The sequence below is a fragment of the Nannobrachium achirus genome (genome assembly GCF_963921795.1).
Source record: "Nannobrachium achirus genome assembly, chromosome: 10".
In the NCBI taxonomy this organism is placed as follows: domain Eukaryota; kingdom Metazoa; phylum Chordata; class Actinopteri; order Myctophiformes; family Myctophidae; genus Nannobrachium; species Nannobrachium achirus.
In genome coordinates, this window is record NC_137819.1 from 51,862,619 (window position 1) to 51,876,627 (window position 14,009).

Here is a 14,009-nt window from a genome sequence, read left to right on the forward strand (position 1 = left end):
AGAGTATATATAGTATACACATCTCTTACAGTACGTCTCTAACATTTCTATCTATCCCCCTCACCCGTCTTGTCTCTGCATCTCATCTTTCTGTGTCATCTCTCCATCTCACTCCCATGAGTATTAGCCTCCTCTGACTCAGTATTAGTGACTGGAACACTCATGATTATGATGATATGATAGCTCAATAGCTCTTGCTACTGTAGCTTAGGCCTCGATATCCTCCCCCCCTTCTCTCTCTCTCTCTCTCTCTCTCTCTCTGCTATTGCTCTTCTTGCCACACTGCCTTTTGTTGGTTGTGGTTTATATATGCGTGTGCACAGATCCTCCTGACTCTTGGTCAAACCTCATTTACATCTGCTGAGAACTGTGTGTGTGTGTGTGTGTGTGTGTGTGTGTGTGTGTGTGTGTGTGTGTGTGTGTGTGTGTGTGTGTGTGTGTGTGTGTGTGTGTGTGCGCGCGCGCGCGCGTGCGTGCGTGCGTGTGTTTAGTGCAAGTATAATACAGACGGCAGAAATATGGATAGAAATAGCAGAATAGACATTAAAAGAATATGTGCACGTCATTGGTGTTAGCCTATGCATGTGGATTATTCTTTAGGTGTGTGTGTGTGTGTGTGTGTGTGTGTGTGTGTGTGTGTGTGTGTGTGTGTGTGTGTGTGTGTGTGCGTGTGCGTGTGCGACTGTGCGTGCGTGCGTGCGTGTGTTTGCAGAGAGACTGCAGAGGCTCTCCAGTGCTCAGTGGGGCCTTACAGAACTAATTTTTCATGGCTTAAACCACTAAGTCCCCTGGAGATTTATTAAAGCCTCTCTGAAGTGTCATACATCCATCTGCCTCACACATGCACACACTGAGTACAATCCCACCACCCACCAATGCATACACACGCCTCCCCCCACACACAAACATGTTGAAGTTATGAAACTTCTCTGGATAAGTTTCATCGCATCGCTTCGAGACAAGGGGGTTGGGAATGACAACGCTAGAATTGTACATGTATTTAATCAAAAGAAAACTGTTAATTATATGTCGAGAGAGAGAGAGAGAGAGAGAGAGAGAGAGAGAGAGAGAGAGAGAGAGAGAGAGAGAGAGAGAGATTCTTTTCAGGAAATAACATCCTTTAAAAAAGATGAAAAAGACATAAATGCACTCAGAGGAGGGTTTTTTTCTTTTTCTTCATGAGCGCTTTCATCTCTCAGTCTCTCCTCCACTCCCTGAAGCACATCCAGCATCAAAAAAGTAATGTTTGGCCAAGGAAGTAACACTTTCAATTTTTTATTACTTATTGTTTAAAACAATAAGTAATAAAAAAACAACAAAACAATTTGTTTTGTTGTCTGAACGTGTTCTTTTGTTCTCCTTTCCTCTCTATCCCGCCGCCCCCATTCCATGTTTGCACACTGACCGTTTGGACTAATACCACATCACTATGTCTCTTCCCTCTGCCCCGGAACCTACAGTCTTCCCCTACCGCAAGGGCGCCCCTCCCCCACTCCCACCTCGCATGTCCAAGTCGTCGCTCTCGGTGCGGGCCCAGAGCAGCACCGAGTCCACCCAGGACGCCTACTTCCAGAGCACGGGGCAGCCCACGCCGGTCCCCGGGCGACCCAAGCTGCACAGCACCTCCATGGACGAGGGCCAGTCCGCTCGCTCCTCCTCCAGGGGGGGCTTCTACGCCGGCACGGTCGGCACCGGCCGGTCCAAGCAGCACAGCAACTCCGCGGAGAGCCTGGACGCGGGCGGCAGGGGGGGCTCCCGGGAGCTGGTGCCGTACGGAGGGGGCCCCGGCGTGGGGGTCAGGGCCAAGCACAGCAGCTCGGCCGACAGCCTGCTGGAGGGACCCCCGAGGCCGGCCAGGGAGCGGGACGTCAGAGCGCCAGGCGGGGGCAGCCTGGGGAAGTCCATCTCTCTGCCCCAGAGCAGCATGGTGCTGAGCAAGGCCGGAGGGCCGGGGCAGGAGGATGGGAGAGGGGCCAGGAAGTGGAGGCCCTCCATAGCCGTTCAGGTGAGACCGCTGAAGAGGGGACATGGATGGGGCGCATGTCTATTCCAACTCATTACATGATGCCGTCACTCTCCGATCTTCACGTTAACAAAGCATCGTTGTTAGCCTGATGATCTGTCGGAGAACACTCCTATAGTAGTGTGTGAGGTGCAGATTATTAGAAGCTACAGACTAGTGATGGACTCCAGACAAGCCTTCATCAGTGTCTTTATCATAAGCCCTTAGAAGGATTCCTGGCTAATAAGATAAATATGACTTAATGTATTATAATTGCCCTCGACTGCAACTTTTAATTGATCCACAGTGTTAACTTATCTCAGAGAGTGTACAAACGGTCTGTTTGGCTACATTACGTTGCAAACGGATACATTAAAGGGAGAGTTCACCCTCAAAATGACTTTTTTTCTATCGATTACTCACCCCATGGAGACTTGATATTTTTAGTTTTTTGTCACATTCCTAAGCCAATCATTTGATGGCCAGCAGTGGTGTCCTATGGAGACAAATAGTCTCCTTTGTTCCCTATGGAGACACAAAGAGTCTCCTGAAATTATTGGCTTAGGAATGCGACAAAAACAAAAAATAATATCCATGAATTCAAGTCTCTGATTTTGAGGGTGAACTATCACTTTTAACACATATAATTTGACTGTGGTTGGCCAAACGCAGCTTTTCCACATTGAAAATGTACCATTACATCAGGGGTAGGCAACCTTAGGCACGGGTGCCAACATTGGCACAGGGGAGGGTGATCACCGGCACATTGGCAGAGGTGTGAGAGAGAGGATTTTTATTTTAAAAACAAATCTTTTTTAAATGTGGTCAGTTAAATGAAGTTAAGATAATTTATCGCAAATTACATCTTGCACAACATTCTACATTCATTAAAACTCTGAACTCTGACTGGGGAGGGCATCGGGGAGATAGATGGATTATTGCTCTCGGTCTAATGATCGTTATAACAATGTCCTGCCAATCGAAATACCTTATGTAAAAATATTTGTCATTATTCTTTTTTTAAACGTGGTCAATTAAATGAAGTTAGCTATTTTATAGCAAATTACATCTTGCACAAAATTCTACATTCATTAAAACTCTGAACTCTGACTGGGGAGGGGGAGATAGGTGCCGTGGATTATTGCTCTGGGTCTAATGATCGTTATAACAATGTCCTGCCAATCAAAATATGTTAAAATATTTGTCATGAGTTTTTTCTTTAAACGTGGTCAATTAAATGAAGTTAAACGTTGAACTCTGACTGGGGAGGGAGTTGGGGAGATAGGTGGATTATTGCTCTGGGTTTAATGCTCGTTATGTCCTGCCAATCAAAATATATCAAAATATTTGTCATTAAAATTTATGTTGACATGGCACACTGACACTTGAGAAAATAAAAACATGGCACTTCATCTCAAAAAGGTTGCTGACCCCTGCATTACATAATAAAAAAAAAAGATTGGGTAATTTGTGTGCTCTGACATTTCAATGACACGTGTCTCGTGTGTGAGAGTGTGTTCCTCTGAGCGCCAACTCTTTGGTATTCTATGTGTTCATGCCAGGTGGACAGCTCAGAGACCTTGTCAGACTCAGACCCAGAGGGGAAAGCACTCAGGGAGGTGCACTCCATAGGGGTCCAAGTGGAGGAAGACAAGAGGTAACCAAGAACAAACCAAGCATCTACTGTAAAGCATACACATAAAATGTGCCCTCTCCAGACCATGAATGCAGTTTTTACTATGGTGAAAGAAATGCAAATGCCCTATTTCTATGCCATACCTGATGGCAGCATTCAAGAGAATTGCCTTGTCCAAACTCTCCTGAACTTGAATGCAGCATTTTGTGTTGAAAGAATTGCCCTCTCTGTGTATAAATCCATGCCGTTACGCCACATCTCCAGTATTCATTTGATTATTCTTAGTTCAGTGTGGTATCATCAAGCACTGAAAATAGCCGACCTCCAAGCTCACAACGCGTTTCGATATTTTCACCAAAAGGCCCTTTTAGAAATGTCAGCCCCTGTCTCTCTAACATTCTCTGCACGTCCCTTGTAAAACATACACTCAGGTCTTTTAACTCATGCTTTGCTTCATTGGAAGCTGTAATCCATCTTTTTTTTTTTTTTATGAACAAAATGTTATTTGAATCTGGAAGTCGTCTCCCTACTTTTTCATTGAGAAGTTTAGACCCTGGTGTTGAGGCAGGACACCTACTGGTTGATAAGTAATACTGACTGGTAGTCCGAGCGTTTCAGGCAAAAATCGTGCACTTTATGAAAGAAGCATGACATTTGGCACCCAGTTAGAACATGCCATATGGAATATTTTTGGGTATAGGGGCATCGTAGATTTGTCTTGGGAAACTCGTGGGAGCCAATCAAAGATGCTCTCATAGACTTTACTATAGAGTAAAATAATACAAAAAATAAATATGCTTTGAGTAGCATGTGAGGGGTCAAACTAGGTGTTTTTTGGGATTCTGAATCCAATGCAAGCGTTTGCATAATCGTCATAATCGTTTCCACATTCCTTTCCAAGAAACGGACGCCACAAAACTTTGAAAAGTGATGACTCGTCACTAAACCATAGTTTTATGGGGTCCGTTTTTAGCCCAAGGAATGTTTTTCCTGCAAAACAAATGTTTGCATTGGATTCAGAATCCCGAAAAACACCTAGTTTGACCCCTCACATGCTACTTAAAGCATATTTATTTTTTTGTATTATTTTACTCTATAGTAAAGTCTATGAGAGCCCAACTTTAATTGGCTCCCACAAGTTTCCCAAGACAAATCTGCGATGCCACTATAGCCAAAAAGGCTCCATATGGCATGTTCTAACTGTGTGCCAAATTTCATGCTTCTTTCATAAAGTGCACGATTCCATCAAAATACTGCCCGAAATGCCTGGACTATGGAGCTCAAAGCGCAATAGATACTTTGCCCAAACAGGCTTTCTGACTTGGATCAGTGGTTCTCAACCTGTGGGTCCCCAAATTATGTTGGGGGGTCCCCAGATGATTAACTTACACACCAACATAAAGTTTAAGTGTATTGAGGGTTTATGTACATTTCTAAAGTGACAATTTAAGGACGTTTTAATACCTCTAAAATGAGATATTAAACATTGGCCAAATTGTCAAATATTAGAGGCAGAAATTGTGAAAATAGCAGATATACATGCTAACATATATACATGCTCACAGCATGTAGATCGGCTATTTTCACAATAGAACTGTCTTATGCAAAATGTAATGCCTCAACTCTTAGTGCTCGTCAGGGTTCCCAGTTAAAATGTGATTATTTTGGGGGTCGCGGCCTGAAAGGGTTGAGAAACTCTGACTTAGATTAGCAGTAGAAGTTTGGCACTGAGGCACTTTGAGGTTGTACATCGAAAAAAACTGCTAGGCCATTTACCGTCCCCCGTGGGACCCCGGTCAGCAAAGTACATAGCGTTTAAGTGTGGTTAACTACTTGAGCTCAGTGAACCCGTTCCAAAAATGTCTACTTTTTCCCCACACTTTCTGACTACTGTAACCATGACAACTGCAATTCCTATTCGCAACATGATGACTTTAACAAGTACACGCAGTCTGTCTCCAAAACTATCCACAGCATCACCCGCAGATATCACATTCACACATAACACGCATGTGTCCACACACTGCGTATACAGAGACGCGCGTGCACACACACCTCCGCCAGCATGCGCTCGTGCTCAGGGACGTGCTGGCCATTGGGAAAAGCGGGACAACTCCCGAAAGGCCGGTTCATTCCCGGCCGGTCCAGGCCGGCCATTAGGAAAAAATAAGTAATAAAATGTTTTGTTCCATTTTGGCGGCTGGGCGGCCAACAAAGTAAATCGTCACTGTCGGGCAGAAACCTCGTATCTCCAAGTTTCATATTTGTAAATTTTTTCGCAAAGCAAAGCCCTGCTTCATCATACAAGGCCTTCACACAAAGGTAGTGAAAACAGCCGATCTACAAGCACACAACGCCTCGCAGTGCGAGGCGTTGTGTGCTTGTAGATCGGCTGTTTTCACTAGTTTAAATCATTTTTAAAATGATAAATACAAAACAAACGGTTTTGGACATACAAGCTTTCCACCCGACAACAACGAAATATAACTCATGTAATTGGCCCACTAGCTTGTCAATTTGTCACAAATCTTTGAGTAGCAGCAGCGCTATAGAGAGAGATCTCTCTCTATAGCGCGCAATGAGGGCCTCTCCAACTCTTTTTCCCGGGCTGAATCAGGGGCCCAGCATGTCCCTGCTTGTGCTCTTGTTAAAGTGTTCGACGCAGCCGTCGAGGGGGAAGGCGGGGTGAGAAATGTGACACCCAGAGTGAAAACAAAGTGAGTGAGAGCAGTGCGATGAGTCACACCTCATCAGACGGTGAAGGCGGAAGAGGGAAAGAGCCTAACTTAGAGCCGAGGAACGTGACATTTCAAACGCACTGCTTTGTCATACATAATCATGGGATTTTAGTAGGTTTACGAAAAAGATCCCAAGCAAATGTTTCGTATTCGCCGCAACGGCATTTTATTTTTTTCACGCCTTCCAATAACATGACATTTCAAACGCGCTGCTGTGTCATCCATATCATGGGATTTTAGAAGCAAACGTTTCGTTATCGTTGCAGTGGCATTTCTTTTTTTTTTCTTTTTTTTTTACAAAAAAACGTGACTATACTTGGTCAAATGTGGCAGAGTCTGATAACTGATACTGATAGTAATTACGGCATGTACATTTTTCAGTTTTTTATACATTATGAAAATGCAGATTGTAATCTTTCGAATGTGTCATACAAAGGTGTCATGCAATGATGCAATTGGAGATGGCAAGTGTGGTTGCCGTGATGCAGGTCACACTTGCAAATATCTCTGTATCTGTCAGTCCTTTCCTCTATTTGAGCGGTGTTAACCATTCCGTCCTTGTCCCTTTTATGACCATATATGGAGATCCCTGATGTCATCTATATTAAACCCATATCTGGGAATGCCCGAAAAGTGTAATTTTAATTAAAGTCAATGGATACACAAATAAATGTGTAAGTTAAACTATGTAACGTATCTCTTAGCAAAATGCAAGGAATTCAATCAATTTCCGATGAAAAGACGGTCGATTTGACATGTGGCCCAAGTGCGTGCCAAAACTGTGGGAGGAGTAGCGCGGCAAAGAAAAGTTTATCTGGGGGGAAAAGATGGATGGATGGAATAAAGTCAGACAAGTACTATAGTCTGGTTTCCCTGCAACGTCAACCACACTAAAAACAAAAACGAATACATAAAAACAATCAAAAAATGGCTTCCTTGATTCCAGTTTGCCTACTTGCGGCACACAGAAAACCAGTTATCACTCATAGAAAATAAAGACTTATTAGTGTTGTGAGAGACTCATTCCTCTCTCTGTCCTTGTACTAGGCGGGCTCGGTTCAAGCGCTCCAATAGCGTAACGGCTAGCGTGCAGGCAGACCTGGATCCCGAGGGCTTCCCGGGGCTCAGCATCACTGTACCAACACAGGACAAGAGCCTCCAGTTCGGCTGTTCCTTCCAGCGGCACTCCTCGGAGCCTGAGTCAGCTGGCCAGTACACAGAGTACCACCGGACTGTCCACACCCAGGGACAGTGGGCCTACAGGGAGGTACTGTATGTTCAGAACTACCGTACACACTTAAATCCAAGGTTCAAAGAGTCCTCTGTGTTAATTAATGGGCTTGATCTCTTGAGTGAACCCAGTTATATTAATGTCACTATACTGTATTTATTTATTTCTAAACTTTGCTCTAGATAGCCATTCTTTCACCTAGTACTGCAGTAAAGTAAAATGCTATAAAAAAAAATCAAACATCCATGACTTATTAACTGCATTATCTTTAGCCAATATTGACTTAGTTATTCAGGTAAGTTTGGTAACATTTTAAAAGTCTTATAACAACACGCAGTGTAAATATCGAGTCTGTGAACAGACAATGAATGACACGTTTTCTGTTATTCTCTCGTATTGTACCAGGACTATATCCAGAGTGGCTATTCCACGGAGCCATGCCCGGCAGACCCGCGCTCACACCAGATCCCCCACCTGCCCCCTCGCGCCCACTCCCCCTTGCCCCTCACCTCCGAGCGGGCCTGGGCGGGTACGCCGTCCCTGGAGGGACCCCGGAGCCTGCCCGACTCGGGCCGTGCCTCCCCCTGCATGAGAGACGGAGAGTTCTTCCTGCGCCTGCTGCAGACGGAGGTGGAGAGGATGGAGGGATGGTGTCAGAGCATGGAGAGAGAGGCAGAGGAGAACGAGCTGCCCGAGGAGAGTGAGTAATGGGCAAGAGGTCGGGGGAGAGAGGTTGATGTATCGATTCTAGAGATGGGACGATAAGCGATATTATCGTTTATCGTGATAATCGTATCGTGGAGATTTAATATATTGTGATATCGTCCTCCGTCATGCACTGGGATCAATTCACCTTTTATTTGCCGAGCTGCATATCCGGTATCACTTAAACCCTCTATTATTGGTAAAAAGCACTTATAATATACATACGTACAGTCTTTTTTTGCACCCTCTATCAAATGTCTTTGCCAAAAAATAGCCGATCCAAAAGCTCGATCTGAGCTTGTAGATCGGCAAATGTTCCGCCCCAGGATAATGGTTTTGATTATCGTGATAATATCGTAAATCGAGATTTCATTTTGTCACAATAATCGTGATATGACATTTTCATATCGTCCCATCCCTAATCGATTATACATAAGTTAGTTATATTTACAGCTTCTGACCCTTACTTCCTTCTCTCCTGTGCTTTCCACTTCCTGCTCTTTTCCTTTAGTTCTTGAGCTGATTCGTAACGCTGTTGGCAGTGCCCAGATGCTCATGTCTCAAAAAGTCCAACAGTTCTTCCGCCTTTGCCAGCAAAGCGTGGTGAGCATGCGTGATTTCCGCCGCAAAATAATTTGTTTCATCTAAATCACGTAACGACTATTGACCACACTGACACAGCGGCCAAATTGCTGTGATGTATTCACGAAACGGCCACTGTGTGAATATGGTCAATAGCATAATGGCTTTGCAGAGATTCAATGCATATTATGGAGGATGGAATTAGCCCTGGCGCAAAACAGCTTAATGCAGGGGTCTTCAACGTTTTCAGTCCAAGGACCCCTTAGCTGAGAGAGAGAGATGAAGCAGGGTCCCCACAACGTTTTCATAGATTCCATATAGTTTCATTGTTTGACAGCACAATCATCAGTGTATTTTGGATTCATGTCAATTTGTGTTTTCAGATATTTAACCACTTGAACCGTCAATACTTAATAAACTTGACCTTTCACTCTGTACTTAGTACTTAGTCTGCTCTTTTTACCCTCTTTTTCCTCTCTATACCAAACCTCTTTGCTGAAAATAGCCGATCTACAAGCTCACAACGCCTTGCAACGCCTCGCTGTGAGGCGTTGAGAGCTTGTAGATCTGCTATTTTTAGCTAAAGTTCTCAGAATATGGACGTTAGTTAGGGTTCATATAGGGTTAATATAAAAAAGGAGAAAAAAGGTTTCCATCACGCAAAGATTTGAAGGACCCCCTGTAGTAACTAGGAGTCCCGGACCCCCTGTTGAAGACCCCTGGCTTAACGGGTTTCCTGTCTAATTTCTTTCTTTGTTTCCTCTTGTCTTTTCTTCACTCCTTTTCCACGATTATTCACTTGGTCCCCCCCCCCCCTCCGCTCTCTTATGCCTGTCCAGGACCCATCTGCCTACCCCCAGCCCAGCACTCAGGACCTCGCAGGCTTCTGGGACCTGCTGCAGCTTAACATGGAGGACGTCAGGATCAAGTTCCAGGATCTCCAGAGGCTTAAGGACTCCGGCTGGAGGCTGCCGCCTGAAAAGAAGGTGAGCTGCCCGAGGGTCTGCTCGGCCCTGGTCTCCCTTCAGCACTCCCCACGAGCCAAGATGGCCGTGTGCAGGAGAGTGGCACAGGTGGTCCAGCCCTCCAAGCCGCCGCTGGCTGTGAGACTACAGAACGGCAAAAGGACCTGAGCCGCCCCGACAAGACTTTGGAGCCCAAAAGATGTTGCCTAATATTTTGTGAAAATTGTTATTTATCTTTAATGCTGGCATTCAAATGATATTGTCTTTCCATTACTAACTAATCTACTGTATATGTGACACACACTGGAATCAAGCTCTGACAAACAATAGACACTGAACCATTGCAATTCTTTTACTGTGTCATTTGACAACATAACAATAACTAACACTTGTTTCTCTTTTCTTCTTTTTTCTTTTACCTCGCCTTTCGTCTCTTCATCCTCCTCTTTCCCGCTGTAACCTTATTTTGCATCCTCCTGATGGCAATGCATGGTGGGACTTTTTGTTGTGATGATTCTTTGATTGTGCCACTCGTTTGTCCATGCTGCAACCTGCCTGTGCCCTTGTCACATATAAACGCCTCCTCACACTCACAAACGTTGATCGTTCAATTCTTTACCCATTGCTACGTTGCCCGTTGTGTCCCTCATTCTCTCCATTGTCCCTTACATCCTGCACTTTCCAATCGTGACCTCCTTCACTCACCCCACACAAAACCATTGTCGTGTACCAACCGATGTCGTACCTCCACGCTGTCCTCTGCGTTCCCCCCCCCTGCACCACACCCTGCCACCACTACACCACCACACCTAGGAGGATAAGAAGCTTCCTCCTCCCTTACCAAAGAAGCCAGCTGGGGGGGTGAGCGGCACCCTCCGGGCTGACAGCGTTGGCGACGCAGGGGGTGGAGGAGGGGCAGGGGGCTTGGTGGTCCCTCGCGTGGGCGGCCGCACGCTGCCAGTCAGGGAGAAGTCTCTTGATCTGGGGGACCGTCAGAGGACAGAGGCCAGACGCAGGCTGCTGCAGACCAAGCGGACTGCCTCCTTCCGACAGAACTCGGCCACGGAGAGTGCGGATAGCATCGAGATCTACATCCCCGAGGCCCAGACTCGACTCTGAGCAGGGCTGTCCCACAGCAGCCTCTCGGGTCTCTGCCAAGCCCCCTTTCCGCAGTTAGTTGACATGTAAACTGATTACTGTCTTTCTCTGAGCCCATGTTTGGGATCTTTTTAATGTTCTGCTAATATCACCGTAGTCACTCATTCACTTTCACTCTGCCTTTTTCGATTTACTCACTGCGAACGAACGAACACACAACTCAAGCCCTCGTCCGGCTGGATGAGAGAGAAGCCTGGATCCGAGGCGGGGGCTCATGGTTTTCAATTTGAGACTTCACTCTTTCTGTATATTCCTTCTTTTATATTTTATTGTATGTGGAAAGAAAGCGAGAATCATTTCAATTCACAACAGTCAGTGGAGGGGACAGTAGTAGCATGCCTGTGCGTGTTCTCGCAGCACTTCTCTCTCACTGGAAAATAAAGGGCTTAACAGGCACAAAATCTCTTGGGAGCAGAGAGGAGAGAGAATAACTTCCGGTGGATCCTCTACGAATGCTACTGACAACAGAATATTTTCTTTACGTATAGCTGAGATTTTCCGCCGGCTATTCTATGTGAGTATAACACTTATTCATACGCTTCAGTGGTGCCATCAGCAAGGAAGGATGGATCGGGTGGTTTGCAAAGGTTTTTTTTTTCAGTACCAACACAGTACCCTAAAACTCAGATGGATGACAATCCACAAAGACAGTTTTCGATGTAGAGTTAACCAATTGCAAATACCACCCACAGCAGCCGCGAGACTCAATCAATCAATCAGAAGAAAAATGGGACAGCTCCACTCCACTCCACACATACACACATCCTCTCTTATTCTCAATCTCAGCTCTCGTTCCTCATATCCCATGGAACCATCATTTGTCCTCAGTATTCAGCAGTCAAGGCCATGCGACGAAAGCGAGTGCTGTTTGTACATAGTGTAGTGTGCACACTCGTGTTTGCCAGAGGGAGCTTTGCAGTGTAGCAGTACAGCCCTCACAGGCGGAGAGCTTCACAGACAAAATACACAGAGCCGTTTGCTTTTTATATATTCTTTCTGAAGTTGCAGTGTTTGTGGGGTGGGATCTGGGGGAATTTTAGGGCTTGAATCTTTGTGGCTTTATAAGACTTTACAGAAGGAGCCCTTATTCACTGTGAGACTACAACACCCCCATGTGGTCAAAGGAGGAAACAGACCATCAACAACAATTACAATTACACCTGTCAGGAACTAACAATTATCCTGACACAATAGCCATGAAAAGAGATTCATTTCTTACCTTTTTCTTTCTTTCCTATGATATATACTTTTTCATAATTTCTCTCTAGTAGCCTACACTGCTTTTAGAATGAAGATGGATGGAGTGATGGATTCCAAGCCGAGATATTTTTGGCCTCATCGGTCATCTGACCAAGCAGGTCCACCAAATGGACCATAGAGCAGACAGCAAGAGCAGCGCTGCCAAAGTCTTGGGCGAATCCACCAGCCTAACTCCCTTCAAATTCATGACTCTCGCCAGAGGTGCACAATACAATCCTCTCAATTTCACACACTACCGACTAAAGGGATGATCCCTCTGCGAGGTAAAAGAAAACAAAGATTTGTACCTTGTTATGCCAATGCCTTTCTCTCTCTCTCCCTCTCTCTCTCTCTCTCTGTGCCCCTCCACCTCCACCCCCTCTCTGTGATTGACTCTCTCTCTCTCTCTCTATCTAATCTCAATGTATGGAACCGTGACAGTCAAATCTATTCTCCAACGCCTCGCCACAGAGTCATGAGAAATCTCAAGTACATTTATTTTGCCCCCCTTAAAAAAGTGGAGAAGAAAGGTGGACAATGGTGATTATTTGGCCGAGATCACTGCACATTTGCAGTTGCATTGGAACTATTGTTTTTCGCTCAACGAAAAAGAAAAAAGAAAGACGTGATCCATTTTCCCTCTTGTATTTATTTTTTCGCTTTGAGGTGAGAACACATCATTTTGTCTGGTGTTTCCTCCTAACAAATTGTAGCATGGTTTTTAAAATATTCGGGGAGGATCCCTCTTATGTTTGGCAAATTTGTGTCAAAAAAAGAGATGGATGAAATTTCCTCTCCATCCTTTTGTACGTGCGTATAAGCTTGTCTGGGAGTGCAATTGTTTGTACACTGGCATTTGTGACTACCAAGGGCTGCTTGTGAGAGAGGAAAGATAACTTTAAGATGAGGCCCAATGAATACTGAAGTCAAAGTCAGCCATTTTGAAGAAGTAAAAAAACAAAGAGACAAATCTTTTAGCATGACCTTTTTTTCCTTTCTAAACTTTGAGATGGAATGTGTTGAGAAATTGAAAATATTTTACTGGGAGATGTATATTTTATAATGTAATCTACATTTCTAGATTAGTAGACACAATTGAGTACAGTATATGTATAAACATAAAGAAAATAGACATACTATATCAGATGTGAAATACTACAGTCCTATTATGATAGAGTATAGTATTGTGTGATACTACACTTGTGTAGCATATCCAGACTCAGTACATGTGAATTATAAGAGATTCCTAATATATCTGCAGTATGTGCGAGCAAGCTGGGTCACATTCACAGGGTATAACTGGCAAGAGTGCACTTTGCCAAATATGATCCTACTTAGGCCTATCACTATATATCCTCTCTGTTTATGGTTCTAGAAAAGAGAAAATATTATATTCTCTCCTTAACCCCATCCCAACCCCTCTTCCCAAACCCCTCCTCCCTTCTTCTGAACCAACTACATGTGCCTAACCAGCTATGTGAGGAGGTTTTCTTGGAATATGGTTTATATACAGTAAATATACAGACCTGTACATAAAATTACAAAACAAAGTCTGTGTAGAATATTGTTAAAGAAAAAGTATTTTATTGTATTGAATACAGCCTTTTCCTTACTCACCATTACCGACACACATTATGATCGGCTGATTTCTACTGTAATAACACTGCATGTTTTCCGAAATGTATTGATTGGAGGCTATCTTTCTTTCTTTTTCAACCACCTATTACCAGGAAAGCAGATGCAGCCTGTAAAC

At 44.5% G+C, this 14,009-nt stretch overlaps 1 protein-coding gene across 1 annotated transcript in view; it reads left to right on the forward strand.

Annotated features, from left to right (window-relative positions):
* dlgap3 (discs, large homolog-associated protein 3) overlaps nucleotides 1–10,978 on the forward strand; it is a gene marked incomplete at both ends in the record, with an annotated part of 95,794 nt that extends 84,816 nt beyond the window's left edge. Inside the window, 7 exons of the mRNA XM_080735569.1 lie at nucleotides 1,461–2,005; nucleotides 3,565–3,659; nucleotides 7,424–7,643; nucleotides 8,013–8,307; nucleotides 8,824–8,915; nucleotides 9,734–9,880; nucleotides 10,673–10,978. Coding sequence (XP_080591695.1) covers nucleotides 1,461–2,005; nucleotides 3,565–3,659; nucleotides 7,424–7,643; nucleotides 8,013–8,307; nucleotides 8,824–8,915; nucleotides 9,734–9,880; nucleotides 10,673–10,978 — 1,700 coding nt within the window. The remainder of the gene's footprint in view (nucleotides 1–1,460; nucleotides 2,006–3,564; nucleotides 3,660–7,423; nucleotides 7,644–8,012; nucleotides 8,308–8,823; nucleotides 8,916–9,733; nucleotides 9,881–10,672) is intronic.
* Between the last annotated feature and the right edge of the window lie 3,031 nt (nucleotides 10,979–14,009).